The sequence below is a fragment of the Alternaria atra genome, assembly GCF_907166805.1.
Source record: "Alternaria atra isolate CS162 genome assembly, contig: 20, whole genome shotgun sequence".
Taxonomy (NCBI): domain Eukaryota; kingdom Fungi; phylum Ascomycota; class Dothideomycetes; order Pleosporales; family Pleosporaceae; genus Alternaria; species Alternaria atra.
In genome coordinates, this window is record NW_025091318.1 from 639706 (window position 1) to 661789 (window position 22084).

General features: G+C 54.4%; 4 protein-coding genes across 4 annotated transcripts; 1 reads left to right on the forward strand and 3 right to left on the reverse strand.

Annotated features, from left to right (window-relative positions):
• Positions 1 to 361: 361 nt before the first annotated feature.
• On the reverse strand, positions 362 to 1945 carry ALTATR162_LOCUS445 (uncharacterized protein; the record flags this gene model as incomplete). Its single annotated transcript, XM_043308039.1, has 1 exon — positions 362 to 1945. One exon carries the CDS (start codon positions 1943 to 1945, stop codon positions 362 to 364), a length of 1584 nt encoding a protein of 527 aa, XP_043163974.1.
• Positions 1946 to 9088: 7143 nt separating this feature from the next.
• Positions 9089 to 10816, reverse strand: ALTATR162_LOCUS446 (uncharacterized protein; the record flags this gene model as incomplete). The annotated part of the gene is made up of 1 exon (XM_043308040.1): positions 9089 to 10816. One exon carries the CDS (start codon positions 10814 to 10816, stop codon positions 9089 to 9091), a length of 1728 nt encoding a protein of 575 aa, XP_043163975.1.
• A 1185-nt stretch (positions 10817 to 12001) lies between these two features.
• ALTATR162_LOCUS447 (uncharacterized protein) lies at positions 12002 to 13742 on the reverse strand (the record flags this gene model as incomplete). Its single annotated transcript, XM_043308041.1, has 3 exons — positions 12002 to 12128; positions 13146 to 13593; positions 13643 to 13742. 3 exons carry the CDS (start codon positions 13740 to 13742, stop codon positions 12002 to 12004), a joined length of 675 nt encoding a protein of 224 aa, XP_043163976.1.
• A 551-nt stretch (positions 13743 to 14293) lies between these two features.
• ALTATR162_LOCUS448 (uncharacterized protein) lies at positions 14294 to 19733 on the forward strand (the record flags this gene model as incomplete). The annotated part of the gene is made up of 3 exons (XM_043308042.1): positions 14294 to 14377; positions 14428 to 14766; positions 18915 to 19733. 3 exons carry the CDS (start codon positions 14294 to 14296, stop codon positions 19731 to 19733), a joined length of 1242 nt encoding a protein of 413 aa, XP_043163977.1.
• Between the last annotated feature and the right edge of the window lie 2351 nt (positions 19734 to 22084).

Below are 22084 nucleotides of genomic sequence, written 5' to 3' on the forward strand. Positions count from 1 at the left end.
GAGTGAGAAAAGAGAGAGAGTCTTGGCCGCTTGATTGTTCGGAGGCAGTGAATGGATTGTTAAGGGCTATGCAGTTGACAGCGGAGCTACAGACACGTATAAACGCGGCTTCTACCTGGGGTATTGAATTACGACAGGCTGCCTTCAGCCTTTTCAATCGTACAGGATACGAGAGCAAGTAGAAAATTCTCAGAGCTAGGTATAGAATTGCAGGCTAAGTTTGTATCTCGTTTATGAGGGATCAGGAAGGAACATAGTTTCATATTTCTCACACATATGTTACGCAACGCCCAAGAGGATCGCCCGTGCTGAAAGTCGAAGTTGCCCACACTCCACGTTTCAAACCAAAAGTCCCCAATAACTAGGCTAGCATGGCAACGCTCTTCATGAATTCATCCATGTCCTTCGTCTTCTCGTTTTCCTCTTTTTTCAAAAGTCTCCCCTGGTCAGTCGCAACGTTTTCGAAGGGATTTGTTCTCATCCATTGTGACCACTTCTTGATGACCTGGATGCATTTCTTCGGTGATATCTCAAACCATTCAATATGCTCTTTCAAACACGCCCTACAATCCACCCGAATCCTACAATAATGTAGCTCACTGTGGCAGAGAGCTTCAACACGGGGTGCATTCGGGACCTCCTCCAAACTGTCCTTTGACAGTGGGTATAAGAGCTTTGTCTCCCGGTTGCAATCAAAAGCCCAATCTTTGTGCCTTTTTTCGAGTGTTTTGGTGTATCCGATCTTGACAACCCCTTCATTACCCTCTACTTCGTACAAGTACACATAGCCCCCTGTGTTGTGGGTTTTGGCCAAGTTGCGTGTGACAACCTCCTTCACCAGATCATAACATTCCTTGGGGTTTCGGATGTCGTCGAACCTTGGCAGCCTTTTGAGAGAACTAGCGTCCGAGGCTGAGGGCCAAAACTTGGATGGACTATGATAGAACTCGGGCGATAACGAGCGTGTGTTCCTTGGAGTCGGCAGCTGTCCATTGCGCCAGACAGTCTCTTTAGTGTTATCAGTACTTTCGGATACAGCTCCGCTATTGACGGCTTCAGCATCGTCCTCGACCGAGGATATAAGTAGATTGGCATCTCGAACAAATTCGGGTTTGGACTTCTTAAGGATGCCGATGATGCTTGATTTCCACGTGCTGACCATTTTATATCCTTGTTTGTCGATGTGAGAAGGGCAATACATATTCACCTCAAGTACTCTCAAATATCCCTCGAGGAGTTCTGCATCCTCGTAAACATCTGGCTGCAAGATTTCGTCGATGGTTTTGCGGCAATTTTGAACCCTTTGGCCGCCAATACTTCGACGGCAGCGCTCTTTCTTCTGATTCATCCCTATGCAACGCTGCTCCAGCCGACCGAACGCCTTTTTGATTTGTTTTTCAGTGGTGACAGTGGAGCTGGCAGAGCCTTGGGGGAAGACCTTAGCCCAGAGCTCGAGCCGATCTTCCTTAGCATATCCATGATCATGAGACTGACAATGTACAAGCGTGATTAACTCCTCTAGCTCATCGTCGAAACCTTCGCTTGATTGCGAAAGAGTCAACATTTGGTCGAGTTGGGAGCAGATCTTGACTTGTCGCTTTTTAGATATTCGTCGTTGACAAGGCTCCCCATTTGGTTTACACCCACCACAGCGCCAGTCGTCGAGTTTCAATCGTGTTCTGAGCGTTTCACTATCGAGAATCTCGGCCTCTGTCTGATCATGGTCTTTCAAGGAGGACGCGGAAAGCACGGTAGAGGCGACTGAGGTGGCGACATCGGACAGTTCGCGGCTATCGCCGTCTTTATGGGCACCGACTACTATTTCTGCTTGAAGCTCTTCACTTGAACGCTTAAACTGAGCCAGTGGAGTCACTGACGCTGAACTTCTGGACGCGTTCTTGCGTGGAGTCACTGGCTTTTGTGGGTCATCTTGGTTTGAAGACATGAGAAGTAAAAGATCGTACCCTTGATGGAATCAATAGAGTCTCCGATACGTTATGAAGGTTCAGTTGGCGTTAGAAAATAGAATGCTCCTAAGTGCATCTGGAGAAATGCGGGGTAGTCATTCGATTGATTTGATTTGATTAGATCCTACACGGTTGCAGCCGCGAAAAGCAGCTATGCCCGGCTGACAGGCTTGGCAGACAGCCGACGCGGTGCGGACGTTGATCCGCGCCGCCCCACTTCATTCCAAAGAACCATCTGTCCCCAGAGGCCTGCCGTTTCCCTCCCACCACTATCTACATTTGCCTGTCCGCTCATCTAGATAATGGCTCTACTAACTGAACACTGTACTTCTAGGCTCGTAGAGGCACGGTTGCCTCGTGTTCTGCGTCTGCAATACCTTCAGTCTCCCCCCAGCGCTCAGCTATCGTCTTCGCGCCTGCGATCCCCATTTTGCCCAAGGATCTGCGTCTGCTCTACATACTCGATGGCTTTGGTGGCTAGCTGTGGCGTGCCTAGGATGGTCCGGATGTTGTCTCGTCCGGACAGGTTGGCGAAGATACGGTCCCGGAGATGCCTGTGCTTGCTGCAGTGGAGAAGGATATGTGCGACCGTCTGTCGTCTCGCTCCGCAGTCGCAGCGCGGGCTGGTGACGTCTGGCACTCTTCGGGCGAAGAGAAAGTCGTTGAGTCCGATCTTCTCTGTCCGCAGCTGCACCAGCAGCGCGCTCTCCCGCTTAGTGAGCCCCTCGTGGAGCCGGAGTACTTTCTTGGTGGGCGTTGGAGTGTGTCTGTAGGTTGCTCGGCCCTTGGTGTCCTTGCGCCACTTTGCTATCCATGCCCGTTCGGCTTGTATGCTGCACCATCTTTTTACAGTCGACCTTATAGTGAACAGCTGGGGAGGCGCGTCTGCCGGCAAGCTTCTGCGGCCGTCTTCTCTCCATCCGGTGGCTTCCTTGGCCGCTTTATCGACGGCCTCGTTCCCGGGTATGCCGACGTGGGCCGGTATCCATCGGACGATCACTGTCCGTCCGTTGTCTTGGAGCTCCCGGACCTGTCGCGCGATGTCCGCGAGGATGTAGGCGCCTGATCGTCCCTCCGCCTTGGCGATGGACCAGACGGCGGCCTGGTTGTCTGTGTATATGGCGACGTCTCGTCGCGCACCGTTTCGGCTCGCATACTCTTGAGCGATCTGCAGTGCTAAGCTGATGCCTTGTAGTTCTGCTGCATATACCGTCGACTCTATGTCTGAACCCATGTGTACGGATCGCGCCTGTTGTGTGAGCGGACACAGTGCCGCAGAGCCTATTTCGCCTTCGATGCCGCTGCCATCTGTGTAGATGCTAAGGCTGTCTTCCTTTACGTGTTCTTTGTCGTGTCGCGCCCGTGCTTCCTCAGCGGTCGCATCAATGTAAGTGGTTGGGCCCTGTCTCCAGGGCGGCGTGAGGAAGCACGGAATCTGCTCTTGCCTGTCGAAGTCTTGGGTTCGCATGCTCGTTATGTCGTTGTAAACCTTCTGCCAGGAGCTGGTATGTCTGCGAGTCTTGTCTGGGACTGTCGGCTGTGCTGTGTTTGTCTGAAATCCTGAGGTGGCTGCGATGTTCTTGCTCGAGTAGGCGGACGACAGTGTATGAGTTGTGCTTCCATATTTGCTGCTCGATGGGAAGGAGAAATGTCTCTACGTCTAGTGCCGCTCTTGATGTAGCTTTGTATGCCCGCTGATGACCCTGGCTGCTCTTGCTTGTATGCTCTGCAGTGTGTTGAGCATCCTCTTAGTGTAGAGTTTTCCTTTTATGCTAGCGTTTGACCACACTGAGCATGCATACATCATCTGGGGAGCACTGTGCCTTCGTATATTCGCCGCAGGTCGTGGAGGCTAGCGCCCCAGTTGGATCCTCCCAGACAGCTGAGCGCATTCACTGTCTTCGTCGCTTTCCGCCTGATCTCCTCGGTGTGTTGCTTCCAGTGCAGTTTCGCGTCCATCGTTAAGCCTAGGTATTTGCATGTTGTTTCGGGCCGTATCTCGCCCCACGCGGTATGAATTAAGGCCTCTGTGTTAATGCGCTTGCGTGATCTTGTAAAGTGGGTGAGTTGGAACTTGTTTGGGGCGAAGACCGATGCGTGTGCTGGCCCATCGTTGTGCTTTCTCAAGGATTTTGCCCAGTGTCTCACATGTCTGCTCTGTCGTCTGGCCCCACGCAAGGATGCCGACGTCGTCAATGTAGCCTGTGGACATGGCGTCTGGCGCTTGGTTGCATTCATCTATCAGATCGGCGTTGTAGAAGAGGTAGAGGATAGGCGATAGCGGCGAGCCCTGGGTATACCCGTGTTGATCTGGTATGCTATCGACCGGAAGCCGTCGATTGCGATGCTGGTGTGTCTGTTGCTGAGGAAGCTTGCGATCCACTTTACTGTTTTCTCGTCTACTCGTCTCTTCCGCAGATCGTGAAGCAGGCGTGTGTGTGAGACGTTATCGAAGGCTCCGGAGACATCGAGCAGCAAGAGACTCGCCACCCGTCCAGTGTTGTGGCTCCATGCTTCGTATATCTTATGGGTCACGGCGTGAAGAGCGTGCTCAGTCGAGCGCATCTTCCTGCCGCCCATGTGTGTCGGCGGTAGGACGTGATAGGTCTCGGCTAGGTAGCTGAGTCGCCGTGCTATGACTGCGTCCATGATTTTGCCTGTGGTGTTCATCAATGCGATGGGCCTGTACGACTTCGGTGCCGTGTAGTCGTCTTTGCCCGGCTTGCGTAAGACGACCGTAGTCGACTCGCGAAAGTGGGCCGGGCAGTATCCTAGGTGCAGGCTCTGGTTGAAGATCCTCGTCAGGTGAGTTGCAAGCTGGGCTAATCCCGCCTGCAGGGCTTTGTTGATGATGCCATCCGGACCTGGTGCTTTGAGTGGTGATGCTGCCCGTATGGCATCTCTCACCTCTTTCTCTGTCACTGGCGGCATGTCCACCTGATTGTCGTAGTGTGCGTTTCTTATGTCCTCCAGATCTGCCCCCGGTGGTACTGGGAAGAAGGTATCTCGGAAGATGTCTGCTTTCTTCGCCGGATCTGTTACCTCCTGCTGTGTCTCTGGGTGTTGGATGGCAGGTGTGACCACAGGGGCCGGGTTCTCTCTCGTCTTCGCCCATTTGACGAGTCTCCACAGTGCTTCTGGCGACTTCGCGGCCTGCTCTACCTGTTCTCTGTGAGCGTTTCTTAGTGCTTTCTTGATCGTTCTCGCTTTGTGGTTTCTTGCCGCACGATAGGCCTCCCACGACTCGCCTGTGTGACGCTGGCTGTGTACTCTCTTGAGTCTCTTTGCTTCTGCGAGCACTGCTCTGCACTCTTCCGACCAGCCTTCCCTGATGCGGTCTGACGGCCGTAAGTATGGTATTGCTTTGTCAATGGCCCCTTGAATTGCCCCAACGATCTCTTGGACATACGTGTCAAGCGCTGTCTTATTTGCGGGTCTGCGAAGTGGCGGCAGGGCTTGTTTTAACGCTTTGTTATAGACGGCCTCATCTAATCGTTTCCAGTCTCGCTTTGGTGTTGCATCGAGTTGCTGTATCCTCATATCTATCACAGTGCTGATAGGCAGGTGGTCGGAGTCGTGATCGAGGTCCCGGTCGACCTGGCTTCGAACCACCCGATCGACCAACCCCACGGTCACCAGACAAAGATCAATGGTTGTGCGTGAGGTTCTTTCTTCGTACGTGATGGTTCCAGGTGGTAGTGTGCTACCCAGGTTGAAGTCCTCCATGATCGCCAGTAGGTCTGCAGACTCATGGTCGATGTGCCTCACGCCTGTGCCTCCCCACATGGGGTGGTGCAAGTTAAAGTCGCCGAGCAGGATCTGCTCGCTGGATTGATTGTCGTGCAGTATTGTGCGGACATCCACTAGTACGGTACTGTCGCTCTCGCTGCGCCTCGCTGGGTTATAGACGTTGTGTATGATCACGTTTTGCTCCTCCTGTTGATCGTCGCCAAACTCTACTGTGAGCGAGCAAATGTCTCTGCTGTGCTCCTTAAACTGCCACTTCTTGTGGTCTAGTCTCTTGTTGATGAAAAAGCATACCCGGGCGGGTCCTGCCTCGTTTCCTGCTGGGCAGCAAAGGTGGAAGACGCGTTTCGCTGGATGGTGTGTCGTCGCCGCGAAGGGGTTTCTCCATGGCTCCTGGATGGCCAGTATGTCGTACTCATGGATCCTGGGGTCCCGTAGCATGCTCGCCATCACCATGTTTCTTGATTTGTGCACGTTGTACTGTAGTATGCTTAGTGTGTTGTGCTTATTCATGCATCATCGTCGGAGTCGATCTCCATGTGGTGACTGCTGTTGTTCTGCATCGCCCGGGTGTTGAGTCTAGTCGATTCTAGAGCTCTCCTGCTAGGTATGATCTGTCGATGCGGTCTTTGGCTCGCGTTTGCTTGCGTTGATGGATTTTCCTGATCCAACGGGTCGATAGTGGTTCCAGCGTTGGTTCTCTTCTGTCCTCGTCCGGTTTGCGATCGGTTCCTGGTAAGCTGCATCGGCTGCGTAGCTGCCACTGGTTGACTAGTCCTTCTCCTTTGAATCGTAGACGTCGGGATATCAGTCTGCACGTTTTGTCCGGCTGTTTGCGAAACGGGGTGGTAGCGCGGTCGCATCTCGTACGCGGTCCTTGCCTTGGCTATCTCGTCTTTCCTGGTCGGGCACTGGCGGCTCCACGCTTCGTGCTCGCCGCGGCAGGCGGCACATTTCCTGGTCACGGCTTGTCCGGCCCTCGATGGGCAGTCTCGGGTGTCGTGCTCCTGCGCACAGTGGCCACATGCTGTTGCTGCCTTGCACTGGGTTCCTATGTGGCCGTATCTTTGGCACTTGAAGCACTGCTTCACTCGGCACTGTCGCTCGTATCGCTCGCACTGGAAAACCTCACCTTGCCAGATCAGACCCTCGTCGATGATCTTGTTGGCGTCTTCTGGTTTGGTGAACTCGATGGTGATAGTTGTCGCCGTCTTGGTGGTAGCATCTCTAGTAAGCCAGCCTATGTGTCTTATCTCCGCCTGGGGTATGAACGGTCGGTTGTCCTGCAGTATCTGCGCTCTGATCTCGTCGAGCTTGCTCATGTCCATCGTGCTCGTGCGTATGCCGTGTGCGAGGACGCCGAACGTCGGGATCTGCACTGTAGTTCCACTGCCTATGCGGTGGGCCCAGTCGTCCGCGAACTGTCGTAGCGCCTCGACTTCCCTGCTGCTTGCTGTCTTGATGCTCAGGTCTCCGCTCTTCAGCTGGTTAGATGAGACGATCTTCACGTTGACTATGTTTTCATTGCCACTTTGCTCGATGGCACGCTGGACATGCATTTTGAGGTTGCTAGGATTCATAGTCCTCAGGCTCTGTACGGTAAGGGGGTCTCTAATATTCATGATGACCTCACGCTGCGTCTGCGCAGATGGCTGTTTGACACTTTGTGCATTGTATGTACCTGCTAACGGGACTCCCCTGGCTGCCGCCGCAGCGTAGCTCATTGGTCCGTTCGCCTGCTCTTGTGGTCTCTTGTTCCTGATCTCTCGCGCAATCTCCAGCGTCGCTTTACCCACCTCTGTGGCGTCCTTGGCTGCCGCCCTCGCCTCTTCTGCCATGTTGCCATTTTGTTGTATCTTTGTTGCGGACTGTTGTACGAGTTCTACGGTGGACTTGAGTTCTTGTTTGATTTGGTCGAGGGTTCGCGCCGTGCTTTCTGCTGTCGCTCTTGCCTCGGTCCGCGCGACGTTGAGCGCGTCGCTGAGACCACCGAGGTCAGGGGAGTGCTGCGTCTTCAGTACGAACGTCAATGCGCCGCGAATGATGTCGCCAACGATGTCTGCCGGCAGAGGCTGCTGGCCTCCGTTGCGCTCGATCAAGGATAGCACCTCGCGAAGGAAAGCGCTGAGGTTGGTAGCATGCTCGTCTATTGGGATCGGCCAGGTCGACCTTCGGGGCCACGGTGTCGCCATGGCGCCTCAGCAGCAGTGGGCGCTACTTCTGAGTGCTGGCTAGTCGAAAGCCGTCTCTAGCGGACGTTTTGCGCGCGTTGTACTACGTTAATTCCAAAAAGTGAAATTCTCGCTGTTGTCGTGTTTTCCGTGGCTCTGTAGCCTCATCTCTGTGATGGGCTTCAAGGCTCGGAGCGGGCGTCCGGTGACTCCGGGCGTTGGGTGCACGGACACTGTACCCGCTCCCGCCTTAGCGCTGCGCTAACCATGCACTGTCTCTTCAGAGCGTCCTGAGACTCCCCTGCAGCCCTCGTGCTTCATGCCTTGTCGACCGCGGCACGCTGCTCGACCAGATCCGTCAACGATGCTCTGCGCCAGTATCTCGCATCGCGCTGGTGGGGCTCGGCGGGGTGGGGTAGGTTCGGTGGAAGAGCATCAAACTAGTGCTCGCATGTCGCATCTGACGTAGACAGAAAGTCGCAGCTATCGAGCACTGCTGCCACACCGCCGAGCAGTCGCCAGACACGTGGGTGTTCTGGGCGCACGCGAGCAACACGGCGCGACTAGAGCAGAGCTTCCGGGAGATCGTTGACCAGGTTAGGTTCGCGGCCGCAAGGACCCGCAAGCAGACGTGTTTAAGCTATTAGTGCACGACTGGTTGCGTGACGCGAAGAACGGACGGTGGCTGTTTGTGCTTGATAACGCCGACGATGCGGCCGTGCTCTCTCTACCAGACCACAGCAGTAAGCTTAGCGACGGCGACGACGCTCTTCTGCGGCATATGTCGAGGTATCTGCCTTCGAGCAGGAATGGCGCCGTCCTTGTGACGAGCCGGACAAAGCGCGCAGCGATGCAGGTCGTGGAGGACAGTGACATTATACTAATTGAGCCAATGCACGATATAGCTACACACGCTGTGCTCCGCAAGAAGCTAAGAAACGTAGACGAAAAAGACGATAATATTGCTATACTAGCGACGACACTCGATCACATGCCGCTTGCTCTCGTACAGGCGGCAGCATACATTCAAGAGCGAGCGCCGCGGTGCTCTATGCGACAGTACCTCGAGGAGTATCGGCAGAACGACAGTCTCAAGCTCATCAGCGCTTTCTCATCCCATCAGACTCTTCGCTGCAACGATGCTGGCACCCAGTCTATCCCGCTGCCTTCCCCGAGATCCACAGGACTTGTCCGCGACCTTGCTCAGCGTATTGTGATCTGTTGTATTCCGAGAGTCTTAATGGCACTTTCCAACAGGATGCCGCTCCCTTGTAGCGACTCCAATGTCTGTGCTGCGCAAATAAAACAATATCCCTCTTCTCCTCGTCGCAGTATCATTGGCCTCTGTGACCCGCACAGTAACCAGAGTTGGTCCTGTATACGGGCTTCTGAGGTACACAGCACGGTGTTTCCAGCGACTGTGTAAAATGCGCCCAATCGATCCCCGCTCGGAGCGTCCCTATGGACCGGAGTGATCAGCGTGTCGATATAAGTACCCCAAGCCTTCAAAGCCACGAAGCAGTCAGAGGTAGTGGGCTCTAGGAACGAAGCGTTGGCTTTACTCCATCGTGGGTCGTTGATGGTGTTTATAGGGGATAGCTTTTCTCTCACAAGCATTCGGTATCTCGCGTCTTCCTGGCAAGTCCAGTCTGGCACCCATGACGGCAATAAACTGGTAAGCGCTCCTCTGTCTGACGTATGCGTCAGAATCTCCAAACTGTTTTCGAACTCGATGATTCGCATCGCAGTATGGATGAGAAGAACACGTAAAGACCACTCAGGAGCGTAGTTGGGAATGATCCGATATCCTGGATACGCGAGTCCAAGCATGGCATATATCTTGTCGCGAACATCTGAAGTTGCATAATGTCGCGAACACGAAAGCAAACTAACAAGATCGGTTGGTCCAGACCAGCGACTTTTGCTCTCGACCATCCAGGCCACCAGTCCTTCTGCTTGTTCAGCCCGGCTGGACCGCTCTCGAATACGAAGCATTCGGTGACACTCAGGTGTATTTGCGCCGAATCTTTCTTGAATCTTTGAGAAGAGGACATCTGCGAGGATGAGATGCCTAACGACAGACAGATACGTGTCAAGGATTGGCGATGCAGTTGCCCAAGCAATGGGCTCCTTATTGAAAAGGAAATGAGCGCGGGTCGCGCTCATGAACTCTTGATATACCCATGATCTTGTCCACCAAGGGCTTTCGAATACGTCGTATACTGCAAGCCAATCTTCGACAAACTTTGCATTCGCGACGCTGTCCAGTAGATGTTCGATGAGCCTGAACCAGTGAAACCGCACAAAAGGAACACCCAAGGTAAGAGTGAATGAGCTCTCTCCGCGGTACTGCTCATCAAGATCGTCTCCTTGTCGAGGGACGTTTTGACAGAGGTCGTGTAACCAGTGCATGCCTCGGCTGCTAATCTTCCGTGTTGAGAGACATATGAGAACTTCTTCTGCACTCGAATAGATCTCTCGCATGAGCGCGACTTGTTGAGATCTCTCAAGTAGGTTGTGTTGGCTTATGCAGATCTGATCTACCCACAAAAGAAGCTCTCTCGTTCCATATGTTTTCTTCCAGAAAAAGCGCGCCTCCGCGAGAGCATGTGCAAGATTTGCGAATGCTCTAAATTTGCGACCATTGACTACGATGCACTGCGTCCGCTTCGGTTCGCCGGCGCAGTAAGAGAGTGCGGAGTACGTTTTCGTGACGCTGTCGAGGGGTGCCTTGGTTAGTAACTCGCATTTGACTGTGCCATCTCCACGGTCAGGGAGTATTCTGAGCAAACGTATCTCCTGCTTGGACGGATCTAGTTGTTCATATTTGTAGGCGGCGTAGAACTCGTCATTGTCAGGTGTGCTAAAGATGTCGTGTCCAGGCTGCGAGACATTACTCGTACTCGAGCACATGTGCAGGCCTGTGCTCATTGTAGCGTAAGCCTTGAGAATGGCTGTCAGGATGTTGAGAGACACCCAACAATGCAGCAGAATACCTGGAAAAAGCCGGAGGTTATCCTTGTGACGTGACTGATGTAACACCACGATAAGCATAGAAGAAGGTAACTCTAGAGGGACACGCAACAACCTGCAATTTTCCAGTGCGTGTCTGCTGCGCGGGTCGTGGAGCACCCTCAAGCCGTTGCTGTCGTCGGTCACCAGTCGGATTGCGACCCGCGTTAGCTTCGTTCGTCACTAGGCGCGCGTGCGCTTCGATCCACGTAGCGACCCACTTTTGCCGTTTATGCACTCAGGCTATAGGGTAAAGAACGAGCGACGAGACATGTAGATAAAATGGGATAACTGGAGACGTGGAGAGGTTGTAATCCAAAGGCAGTCAGGCTGGGATGTCGGGCAGAGGACAGAGGGCAGCGGTTGCCTGGCGCCTGCGTGCGCATGCATGTGGCTGTGGCAAGGCTGAGCCTCCTCGAGCTGCGCTGTCTCGACATCAGCGCTTCCCCAGTCAGGCACGCAACTAAACTTCACTGCGACAACATTGCTCCTTCTCGCTGCTATGCCACCATTCTTGCACGCGACGGAGCTCGTTCGCGACCTTACGCCTGCACCTGGAGTGTCTCATGACGTTTCATTACCCAGCCAGCCCTCGATCGCTCTAAGCGATCTCCAGTGGACACGATCCTCCCTCAAAGATGACCTGTGCTCGCCCGACCTGGAGACGATGGCGCCACGCTTGTGGATCATGACCACCCCCCATCCAGCGCCAACATCAACGCTTTGCATCGGCAACGGGTCAAGGGGCGTGAGATCATAGTCACAGAAGAGCCCCGACTGCACCTGGTGTGGATATACAACCGCATTTTCATCAAGCCCCTGCCCCGGTACCTGCTGTCGTACGCGTTCTGGGAAGGCTATCTGGACGAGCGTTCGAACAAGCTAGGCAAGGACCGGAGTGACATTCGCAGGGCCGCGGCTGGCTTTCTGCGCCCATACAAGCATCTGGTTCGACACTAGACAGACCTCAACATCGCTCAGCAAGAGCACCTCAGCCTGATCCCTAAGGACGTTGACTGGCCGTCCTTCTGTCGCTTCACGGCAGAGCTCAGCAGCATAGACGATGCTGCTGTGTCGGGAAGGTACTGCTATGGCGAGCTGCGCTCAACGCAGCTCAACCTCTATGCTCCGCTGCTCCTGCGCAAGTTCCATTTCGAGCAGGTGCATGGGCAGTACGGCGACTTCTTCGCGCGGCTGTACGGGCCCATTCTCTTCGTCTTCGCTCTCGTATCTACGATCCTGAGCTCTATGCAAGTCGCGCTTGCAGCTGAGCAGTTGGTGACGTCACAATGGGTTCCTGTTTGGTATGTGTCTCGTTGGTTCAGCGTGCTGAGTCTGGTAGGGTGCGCTGTTGTCGCTGGCTGGTTTGTGCTTCTCCGGTTGTGGATGTTCCTGGACGAGTGGGTCTACACCACAAGGCGGAAACTAGGGAAGCGCGCCAAGGGCGTGACTGACCCAAAGTGCTGACAGCTGGAAGCTTGCGATACGGCCTAGGGCGTGAGAGCGCGCAGTGAATGGTGCGCGAACTCACCTTCGAGTCGTTCTTACGATAGTAGTGTAGAGAGTATTGATGCACCGCGGTACACCACGTAATTGTTCGTTGCATCACCAAGTTCCCTGTTCTCTAGTTACTTCCCTCAAGCGTGAGAACGGCATGGCGACGAAAAGCACCAGCACCGCTATGTGTTGAAATCACTTGCGAAGTTGGCCTTTTGAGCCTTGCCTTACGCGATGAAGAGGGTATTGTGGGAATAGCACGGGGTCTGGAACATTGATAACCGGTGATAGCTTTACTGGCGTAGCTGAGTGCCTTACTGTACCTCTACTACTGTACTCTTAAGGCGTATGGCATGCAACACGGTTACGGCTTTGTCCTAAAGCGGAGTAAACCTCACAATCCCGATATCAAAACACAATATTACTACCACTGTGACCGATTCCGGAAGTACCAGTCAAGCGCGAAGATACTGAGCACAAGCATGCGCTCAACGAGATGTCCCTTTAAGCTGGTTGTCGCACGGTTGGGTGCGGGTATTGTAGACAGAATAGTTAGAAGAGAGTTTGTCGCAGGCCAAGCGCTGTCGGGAACATGAACCTTATTACTAATGACCCCGTGCGATTACCTCCATATAAGCTGAGCTAGGATGCTACAAACAATACAACACATACACTCTCTTCTAACTATTCTGTCTACAATACCCGCACCCAGCTATGCGACAGATACCGATGCTGAGCCGCCGCCACCCACGGTCCGTTCATGGCTAGGTAGCCTTGGTTGAACGGACTGCTGCCATCGTTGGTGTAGCATATGTTCGACGGAAGGTACTCGACAGCGAGCGGTGTGGCCAAGCCGACCGCAACGGCTGTTGAAGGATAGTGTTGTGGAAGAGAAAGACTGGTGTTCTGCGCCGTGCTTCCTGCGAGCCCACCAGATGTTGGAAACAGCGAGTGTGCAGCTGGCAGCAGAGCGTCTGGAGGTTCTTCTTTACACTGCTGCTGCGCCGGCGCGACGCTGCTGTCTTGCGGCCGGCTACCTCGGTCGCGATGCAGATCTGCTATGTCGGTCTCGACACAGCCTTTGGGAAAGGACGGATCGGGCGGAGCGTGGGGCTTCACAGGCTGGAGATCATTGCTCGAGCGTGATATAGATGCGATGATGCCCTCAGCTTTCTCGAGTCTCTCCTTGAGTTTCTTGCCTGCACGGGTCTCAGCGAAGGAGCGCAGAACGGGGCGGCTCTTACCTACGGTATTGACGCTGAGCAAGGCGGTTCTGTGTCCTGTGGCGCTCGGCGCGGTCTGTGATTTGGTGCCAGTCATCGGTCTGGTGAGCAGCACGGCAAGACATGATGCACGATCTGCATGCGGGTCGACGGCCGCAGGAGGCGACCGATTTAATAGTTTTCGGTGTCCAAAAGAGATGCGACTGTGCCGCCAGCATGCCGAGGCCAGCGTGTGCTACCTATGGCCGTCCACAGGGGGTCGTCGAGAGATGGAGGACTATTCTGGCAGGCCCTGCCGCGACAACGGCCACAGCGACGGGAAACCCGACCACTGGCTGGAAACGACGCCTCCAGGCGCAAGGATATGGCTCAAGATAGTGCAGGCCGCCCGACGATGCGCACGCCTACCAGAATAGTACACTGTCCAGAATAGTACACTGTCCAGAATAGTACACACCACCCAGGGTGCCGTGACACCACTTGGCATCAGGAGCAACCGCTCGGGATGGCATGCGGCACTCTTCAGAAGCATTTCTGCTACCTCTCCATGGCGACAGCAACTGGGCGTGACTCTGCTTAAAGCCTTCGAGGCAAGGGCTGTCGTCTCGACGGGCACGATTCTCTTCTTGCTCTGTTTGCGATCTACTAGCTTTCAGTTCCCAGCACCTCCCTTGCGATGTCTGATAGACAGACCTCAACCTTTCGCACCCTGGCTTCTCACAACACGACCAAGCAGGCTAGCTGGTCGCCCGGATACTATGTATGTCCATCCCTCGACCTTACAAAGACTACGCTTACACGCACCTGCAGTACGATGATCGCCATTTGCTCGAACAGCTGCAAGCCTGCTCGAGCTTGCTGAGTACCGTTGCACAGCGCATGAGTGAGAAGAACGTGATCATCCACAATCTCCAGGAAAACTCCAACCGAGAACGCAACGCAATGTTGTACGAGATCTCGACACTGAAATGGCAACTTGCCGTCGAGAAACAGAACATGAAGATTGCGGCGCAGAAGCGAGAAATCAGTCATGGCGCGGAAGAGGAGGAAGCGTGTCGAGATGGTGGAGCTGAGACCACCAAGCCCGAAGTGGAGCCCGAGCAGGCCGAGGAATGGAGATTGGAGTCGCTCGAGGCAGAGCGCCACAAGGTACAACAACAACAACAACAACAACAACAACAACAACAACAACAACAACAACAACAACAACAACAACAACAACAACAACAACAACAACAACAACAACAACAACAACAACAACAACAACAACAACAACAACAACAACAACAACAACAACAACAACAACAACAACAAACCTTAGAACCAAAGCCTCATCAGAGGGATCAAGTCAAGGTGCTCGTGCAGCGAAGGGCAGAGAGACCTGCCCCTCAGAGCCCGCAGGCAGCGGAGACAGAGAGCTGGCAATCCGCCCGCGAGACTGTTTCTCCGAGCGTCGAGCATGCGCCCCAGCAGAGACTGGGGCAGGGGCAGGGGCAGGGGAGGTCTAAACGCAAACGCGCGCTCCGCTGTGGTGATGGTAGCTAGCTTCGTGTGTTGGAGCGCCATGCTAGTGTGGTACTGCATCAAGTACCTTCTTCTGCTGGGGCACGATGTGGGTACATTTGTACACTCGATAGTAGATCCCGAAGCGGCACCAGGAATCGTCTAGAGGAGGGAAGCATGTGATGTGCATAAGCGTTATCTAGATCAAAGACAGTAAATAATTACACAAAGAAGAGAGCGCAGCACCAGCTTCTTTACAGAGATTTCTTTACAGAGATTGCTGGCCATTCCGGCCATAGACCAAGTGCTAGCATCATGTCTGCCTGAGTGAGAGCTGACAGAAGAGCAGCTTCGATGGCGGCTACGCATCAGCAGGCTGCGAGAGCACACACCTAGGGTTCTTTAACGGCTCGGGGAACGCTCCACCGCAGGGGTAATTAGCTGCCTCTCCGGCACACGCAGTACTATCCCTCCGTGTGTGGGGGAAAAACCTGCGTGCCGGCATGCCGATCGTGCTCCCTACCACAGCAAAACCAACCATGGCTGAGAGGCGTCGAAAATCTCGGGATAGAGAACTTGACCCTTAAGCTTTCTCTACGCTGCGTCTCTTCGCCTACAGATTCCTGCTTGGCTAGCAATACCACAATGCGCTGCCAGCATACACTACAGCCCCGCCTCGGACTGCCTCGGACGTGCTAAAGGTTCAATGCATGTATCTAAGAGTCTGTCAAGCGATACAAAGACATGTAAAGAGTGTATCCCGAGCGACGTTCTATGGCATTATGGGTTGTGGCGCTGTTGTGCAAGTCTATTGCTCTGCAGAGCAGGATCGACAACCAAGGCGCGCTACCTGCAGGTCGTACAGAAACGCCACAACTAGCTTAGCAGTATTCTATCCACGCTGATGTCAGACCCTTATTACGCGAGCCACCCGACTGGCGGCTAAGGCGAAGGCTAAGGCTAAGGCTGCTCGTGCTCGAATACACGCTTAAACGCCGCACTAGACTCCACCCACGCCTGTCTTGGGAGCGGATAGTAGTATAGGCAGAGACTTATATACAGTCCTGCAGCAGCGTTAGAAATAGCTTAGAGTAATTGGTGCAGATAATTATACAGGATCTTTTATCCTCATCTCGCAGACGACGTTGAGCTTCCAATGCCTATCTTTGCTAGTCCGCGCAGCAGCTTCGACCCTTTGCCTGTGCGTGCACTTCGGGTGCTATCTGCTATTGTAGGAGAAACAGCAAGCTGGTACTGCTCGTGCGATGCAAGCGCGTCAGCGTAATGCTGGTGACACGCACGCGTGGTTGGGTGATCCTTCCCAAGTACAGCTTGGTACCCAGCACATGCTCTCTCGTACAGAGCAAGAGATTCGTTGTAGCGCTGCTGATGTGTGAGGAGGTGGGCAAGACAGTATACGCTCATCAGCGTGTCGGGATGCTCATGCCCCAGCACCTTCTCGCATATCGCTAGCTCCTGCTTGTGCATCGCCTCCGCCTCTTCGTACTTGCCCTGCCTGTTAAGCACTACCGCCAAGTTGTTCATGCTCGTCAGCGTGGATGGATGCTCAGGCCCCAGCACCTTCTCTCTCCGCACCAGCGTCTGCCGGTTCATCGCCTCCGCCTCTTCGTACTTGCCCTGGTTATCCAGCACTAACGCCAAGTTGCCCATACTCGTCAGCGTGTGTGGATGCTCAGGCCCCAGCACCTTCTCGCTCCGCGCCAGCGTCTGCCTGTTCATCGCCTCCGCCTCTTCGTACTTGCCCTGCCTGTCCAGCACTGACGCCAAGTTGCTCATGCTCGTCAGGGTGTGTGGATGCTCAGGCCCCAGCACCTTCTCGTACCGCGCCAGCGTCTGCCGGTTCATCACCTCCGCCTCTTCGTACTTGCCCCCAAGCTCTCTAGCTACCCCTACCATCCCCATGCTGCTCAGCGTCTCCTTATGCTCTTCCCCAAGCACCTCGCTCCTAACGTCCATCGACATCATCGCCATCTCCTCTGCCTCGCCTGCTCTCCCTCGTTGCCACGCGTACCACGCCGCCTTGTACAGCAACAGCGCCCACTCCTTTAGTGACTCTCTATCCTTCGGCCGCTGCGCTAATGCCGCCTGTGCGTGTGGAAACAGCGCCTGGCACTTCTCCCAGTTCTTGTGTTCTCCCGTTGGCAGCTCTGCGCACAGGTTCGAGATAAACTGCTCTCTCCACTTGTCCAGCTGTCCTTCGTTCTCTAGCCACGTGCGCGTCGCTAGCTGCACCAGGCTGTGCATCTCAAACGTGCTCGCGTCTCTAGTCACTGTGACGAACGAGTAGTCTCGCAGGGCCACCACGTCCTCCTCAAACCCGTCCTCCTCAAATCCGTCGTCTGCTGTGCTGCTCTGGCCGCGGAGCAGAGCTTCCTGGATCCCCTGTCGGTCGAAGAAGCTCATCAGCGACAGCAGGCCTGCTGCTGACTGTCTTGTGCTCCGTATGTGGTCGAACGAGATCTGCCACGTTATCAGGACCGAGTTGCTGGCTGCCCCGTCTCGGCGAAGGTGGCCCGCCTCCCGGTTCAGCAGACTTGTCTTTCTCCTGTCGCTCTGCCGGTACTCCTCGAGGTACTGCCGCACCGAGCATCGCGGCGCTCGCTCTCGAATGTAGGCCGCCGCCTGCACGAGAGCAAGCAGCATGTGGTCGAGCGTCGTCGCCAGCTTAGCGATGCTGCCATCTTCCTGGTCTGCATCTCTTAGCTTCTTGCGGAGCAGAGCGTGTGCAGCTGCATCGTGCATCGGCTCGATCGGTATGATGTCGCTGTCCTCCACGACCTGCATTGCTGCACGCTTTGTCCGGCTCGTCACCAGGACGAAGCCATGCCTGTTTAAGGGGATGTATCTCGACAGATGCTGTTGGAGAGCGCCGCCGTCTGTCGGGGAAAGAACAGCAGTATCGTCGGCGTTGTCGAGGACTAAGAGCCACCGTCCGTTCTTCTCGTTGCGCAGCCAGTCGTGCATCAGCTTGAACACATCCGCTTGCGGGTCCTTCCGCCCGCGAACCTTGACTTGGTCGGCGATCTCGCGGAAGCTCTGCTCGAGTCGCGCCGTGTTGCTGGCGTGCGCCCACAACACCCACGTGTCTGGCGACTGCTCAGCGGTGCGGTAGCAGTGCTCGATGGCCAGCTGCGACTTCCTGTGCCTGCGTTAGATGCGATCGCCGACCTAAGCTCTTTTGCCGAACCTACCCCACCCCGCCGAGGCCCACCAGCGCAACTCGCGATGCTGGCGCAGCGCATCGTTTGCGGATCTGGTCGAGCAGCGTCCCGCGATCGACAAAGTCAGGGTCGCGACGGAAGGGCACGAAGCACGAGGGCTGTGGTGGGGTCTCGGGACGTTCTGCAGAGACAAAGCACAGTTAGCGCAGCGCTGGTCAAGGCGGGAGCGGGCACTTGCCGGGTGCAGCAAGGTGGATAGCGCCAGAGTTGTGCCCTATCTGCAGCCCCTGGTTGCTGTCACCTGCGAACGTGATGTTAGTGCTAGGTAAGGCCATCGCACACATTGGCGATCTGGTTTGTGTAGGAGGGAGAGCCTTGTGCAAACCCGCAGCTGCTCTGGCGCGCGAGGCTTAGCCGTCACGGCTGGGCTGTCGAGGCTGGGCTGGCGCTTCAGCTGAGCTGCCCGCACATTCTATGTATAGCGCTGCGTTTATCTCTCCTGCTCTGGTGCTGCTGCCTCCAACGTCAGATACTGATCTTGCGCTCGTACCTCGATGAGCGTCTGCGCATGCTGATATTCGCTTTCCATCTTCCATAATCCGACGTTCCCAGCTCGCTCTATTTCTGACGAACGATATGGCAGAGGCAGCCGGTCTTGTTGTTGGTGTCGTCGCCCTTGCTGGCCTCTTCAACAACACAGTCGAGTGCTTCGAGTTCGTCCAGCTCGGCCGCACATTTGGAAAAGACTTCCAGACAAGTCAGCTCAAGCTCGACAGCGCAAGACTCCGCCTGTCGCGGTGGGGCAAGTCTCTGAGCCTGGATAGTAATGTCCCAGATACGGTGTCGCTCCAGGGGCGTGTTGGGTCGGAGGCAAACGTCAAGCACGCCGAAGCCTTGTTGGGCCAGATCGTAGAACTATTTGCCGAAGCTGAAGGCGTGTCGAGCAGATACAGAGGCCGGACAGAGCCTCAGGACGGCAGCCTTGCAGTATACGATCCACAAACCGACCTAGATCCGGCGATGGCGAAGCTCCACGAGAAGATGCGTCAGCTAGCCATCGAGCGCCAGAACCGGTCCGGCGTACGGCAAAAGGCCAGATGGGCATTGTACCAAGAGAAGCAGTTTAGACGACTGATTGAGGACATCACCGAGTTGGTCAACGACTTGGACAACCTCTTCCCCGCCACTCAGCAGTCGCAGCGTGAGCTCTGCGACATCGAAGTCTCTGCTATTGGAGAAGATCAAGACATCTCTGTGTTGAGAGAAATTGCCGCCGCCCAGGACAAGTTGTTAGAGCAAGCTATCACGAAGGCTGCGGAGAGTGCTGGGAAGTCGCACCACATCGTCTTTTCAGGCAGTGGAAACACTGGCCTTCAGCTGGGCCACAACTCTGGTACAATGTCGGGTTTTACATTCGGGAGAGGCAGCTGAAGCTAGTGAAGGGCGGCACAGGATAGAAACCAGGTGGTGTAGGGTTTATAAGCTATAGAAGAATGACACTCTATGCTTGTCGATAAGAAAACAATGGAGAACACAGTCTTGGCGTTCACAACAACTGCGCGAGGCACGGACAGCCTTCGCTAGGTAGAGCGCGGGCGCGGGACAGCGCGCTATCGATAGAACGGGCTGGCAACCATGCCTTCCCGCGTCTGCCCTGATTGACACTGCTCTAACTACCGTAACCGCGCTCCACAACCTGATCCTCCACGACCTGATCCTCCACAACCTCTTGCTTCGTTCTATTCCGCTGCGATGCAGCCTTTCGAACTGTAGAGGCGGCTCGCGCGATGTTGAAATCGTAGCCGCGCTGTACTGTATTCCAAGCTATCTTCAAAGCAGTACAAGTGCGGCGCTCTTCTAGAAGCATCTACGGACAGAGAGCTATTTTTAGCATTCGAGCGGGTTGCAGAGGACATCCTCGCTGGTTGTCCGTTCGTGACTATGGTACTACCACGATCGTCGAGATGGATGCTGCCAGCAAGGCACTTGCAGAGGCTCCCGCAAACGACGATAGAACATGGGCTGCCCGGGCCGATTCCAGCGGCATCGCGATTACCACGTTATACAATCGTTGGCGAGGGCGGCCCTCGATTCAGAAAAAGGCCGAAGGCCAACAGTACCTTACCGTAGAAGAGGAGAAAGCTCTTGTTGCGTTCTTGCTACTAATGTCTAGTTTTGTGCAGCCTGTCCGCATCAAGTACATACCAACGCTAGCCTTCAGCATCGCCCGACGTCGATCCCCCGCGAGTAGACCGAACAAACCTCCCGGTAAGAACTGGGCTCAAGCCTTCGGGAAACGCCATCCCGAGCTCAAGTCAAAGAGAGTAAGATCCATAGACTGGAGGCGCCATGAGATACACATATATGATAAGATCACAGAGTGGTTCGACGTCATCGGCAAGGTGCTACAGGACCCGGCTATTCTGCCGGAAAACGTATACAACATGGACGAGACAGGTGTCATGCTAAGCAAACTGGGCTCTGTTAAGGTTCTTGTAGGTAGAGATGACGTACGGGGGCATAGAGGCGCCGGTGTCAAGCGGACCATGGTTACCGATCTTGTCATGTTACGATGCAACTTAGTATTTATACCTAGTATAGATTCTACATCACTTTCTCAAATTGAGAAGTGCTCAGCGGACGAAGCGTTTAGATCAGATACGGCCTCAAAATTGTTAGTGTTGCTGTAGCAGCGAGTGGGTAGCTATGCTAAGTTACTCCTTCTCAGGTACTTCATTCGCGACACCCTGCCTATCACGAGATCCGCCTACGATGAATGTGCCAGTCAAAAGGGACGCGTTCAGCAGTGCATTCCTGCTGAGCTTAGCTCGAGTTCCATTATGCGTTCTCGCCATTCTTATCAGCCTTCACGCTGGTTTAATATACATCATCAACTCGCCGTGTGGCACGATAGTAACACAAACCGGTGAACGCGACCTCAAGTTACAGGAATGGGTGAACTGTTAGTGGTGGTGGTTGGGGCGCAGTGTTGGTGAGGGTTCCGTTTCCCGAACCCGGAGTCTGTGTAGGCATCACAACGCCACACGGCTAGAGCGCAGTGCACGACTACATATGCCCTTGAGGTGGGGAGAGGGGAAAGTAGAGTACTGATACATCGACTCAATACAATGTGTACTACCCCCGATCTTGCTTCCAAGTTCTGCTTTCCAGCGTCCTACCATGCCCACGAGTTCCAGCCACTAAAACCGCAACTGCTCGAGGCTGATTTACACGACCTGTTTTCATTCATCTGGGCTCGCGATACTTACAGTTTCGATCACCTAAGTTATCGTCTCCAAGTCGCTTTCAGTATCCTGTTAATATTCCATTTAGGACTACATCCTAATGTCGCTCTTAAAGAAGGACTGTATTACAGCGATACGAGGATCTTTCTTACTCGGTTTGAAAACACCACTCGAGCAATGCTTCTTATCCGCCTGGATAATCGGGATGAAAATGCGCGGGCGACCCGCAAGTGGAGCGGGTAATTATGGAGTCGCCTTTCGATCCTCTGGTAAAGCTAACACTTACTAAGAAAAACAATGATCTTGATTGATGAGCCTACGAAGCGCCACATGTGCCCCGTTACTCTGTTTCTTTCGATGGCTGTTGCCGATGGTGTCATCGACGGCATTGATCGCACCAGTGACATAGCATCGTTGTTTCGTGGCCACCAACACTCTGGGTGGCTGCTTCTTCCATACAAACAGGATGTATCACATCTGCCGGTACTTCGGAGAACCGGTAATAAATCCAGAGTGATCTCATCTTGTAGTATAAAG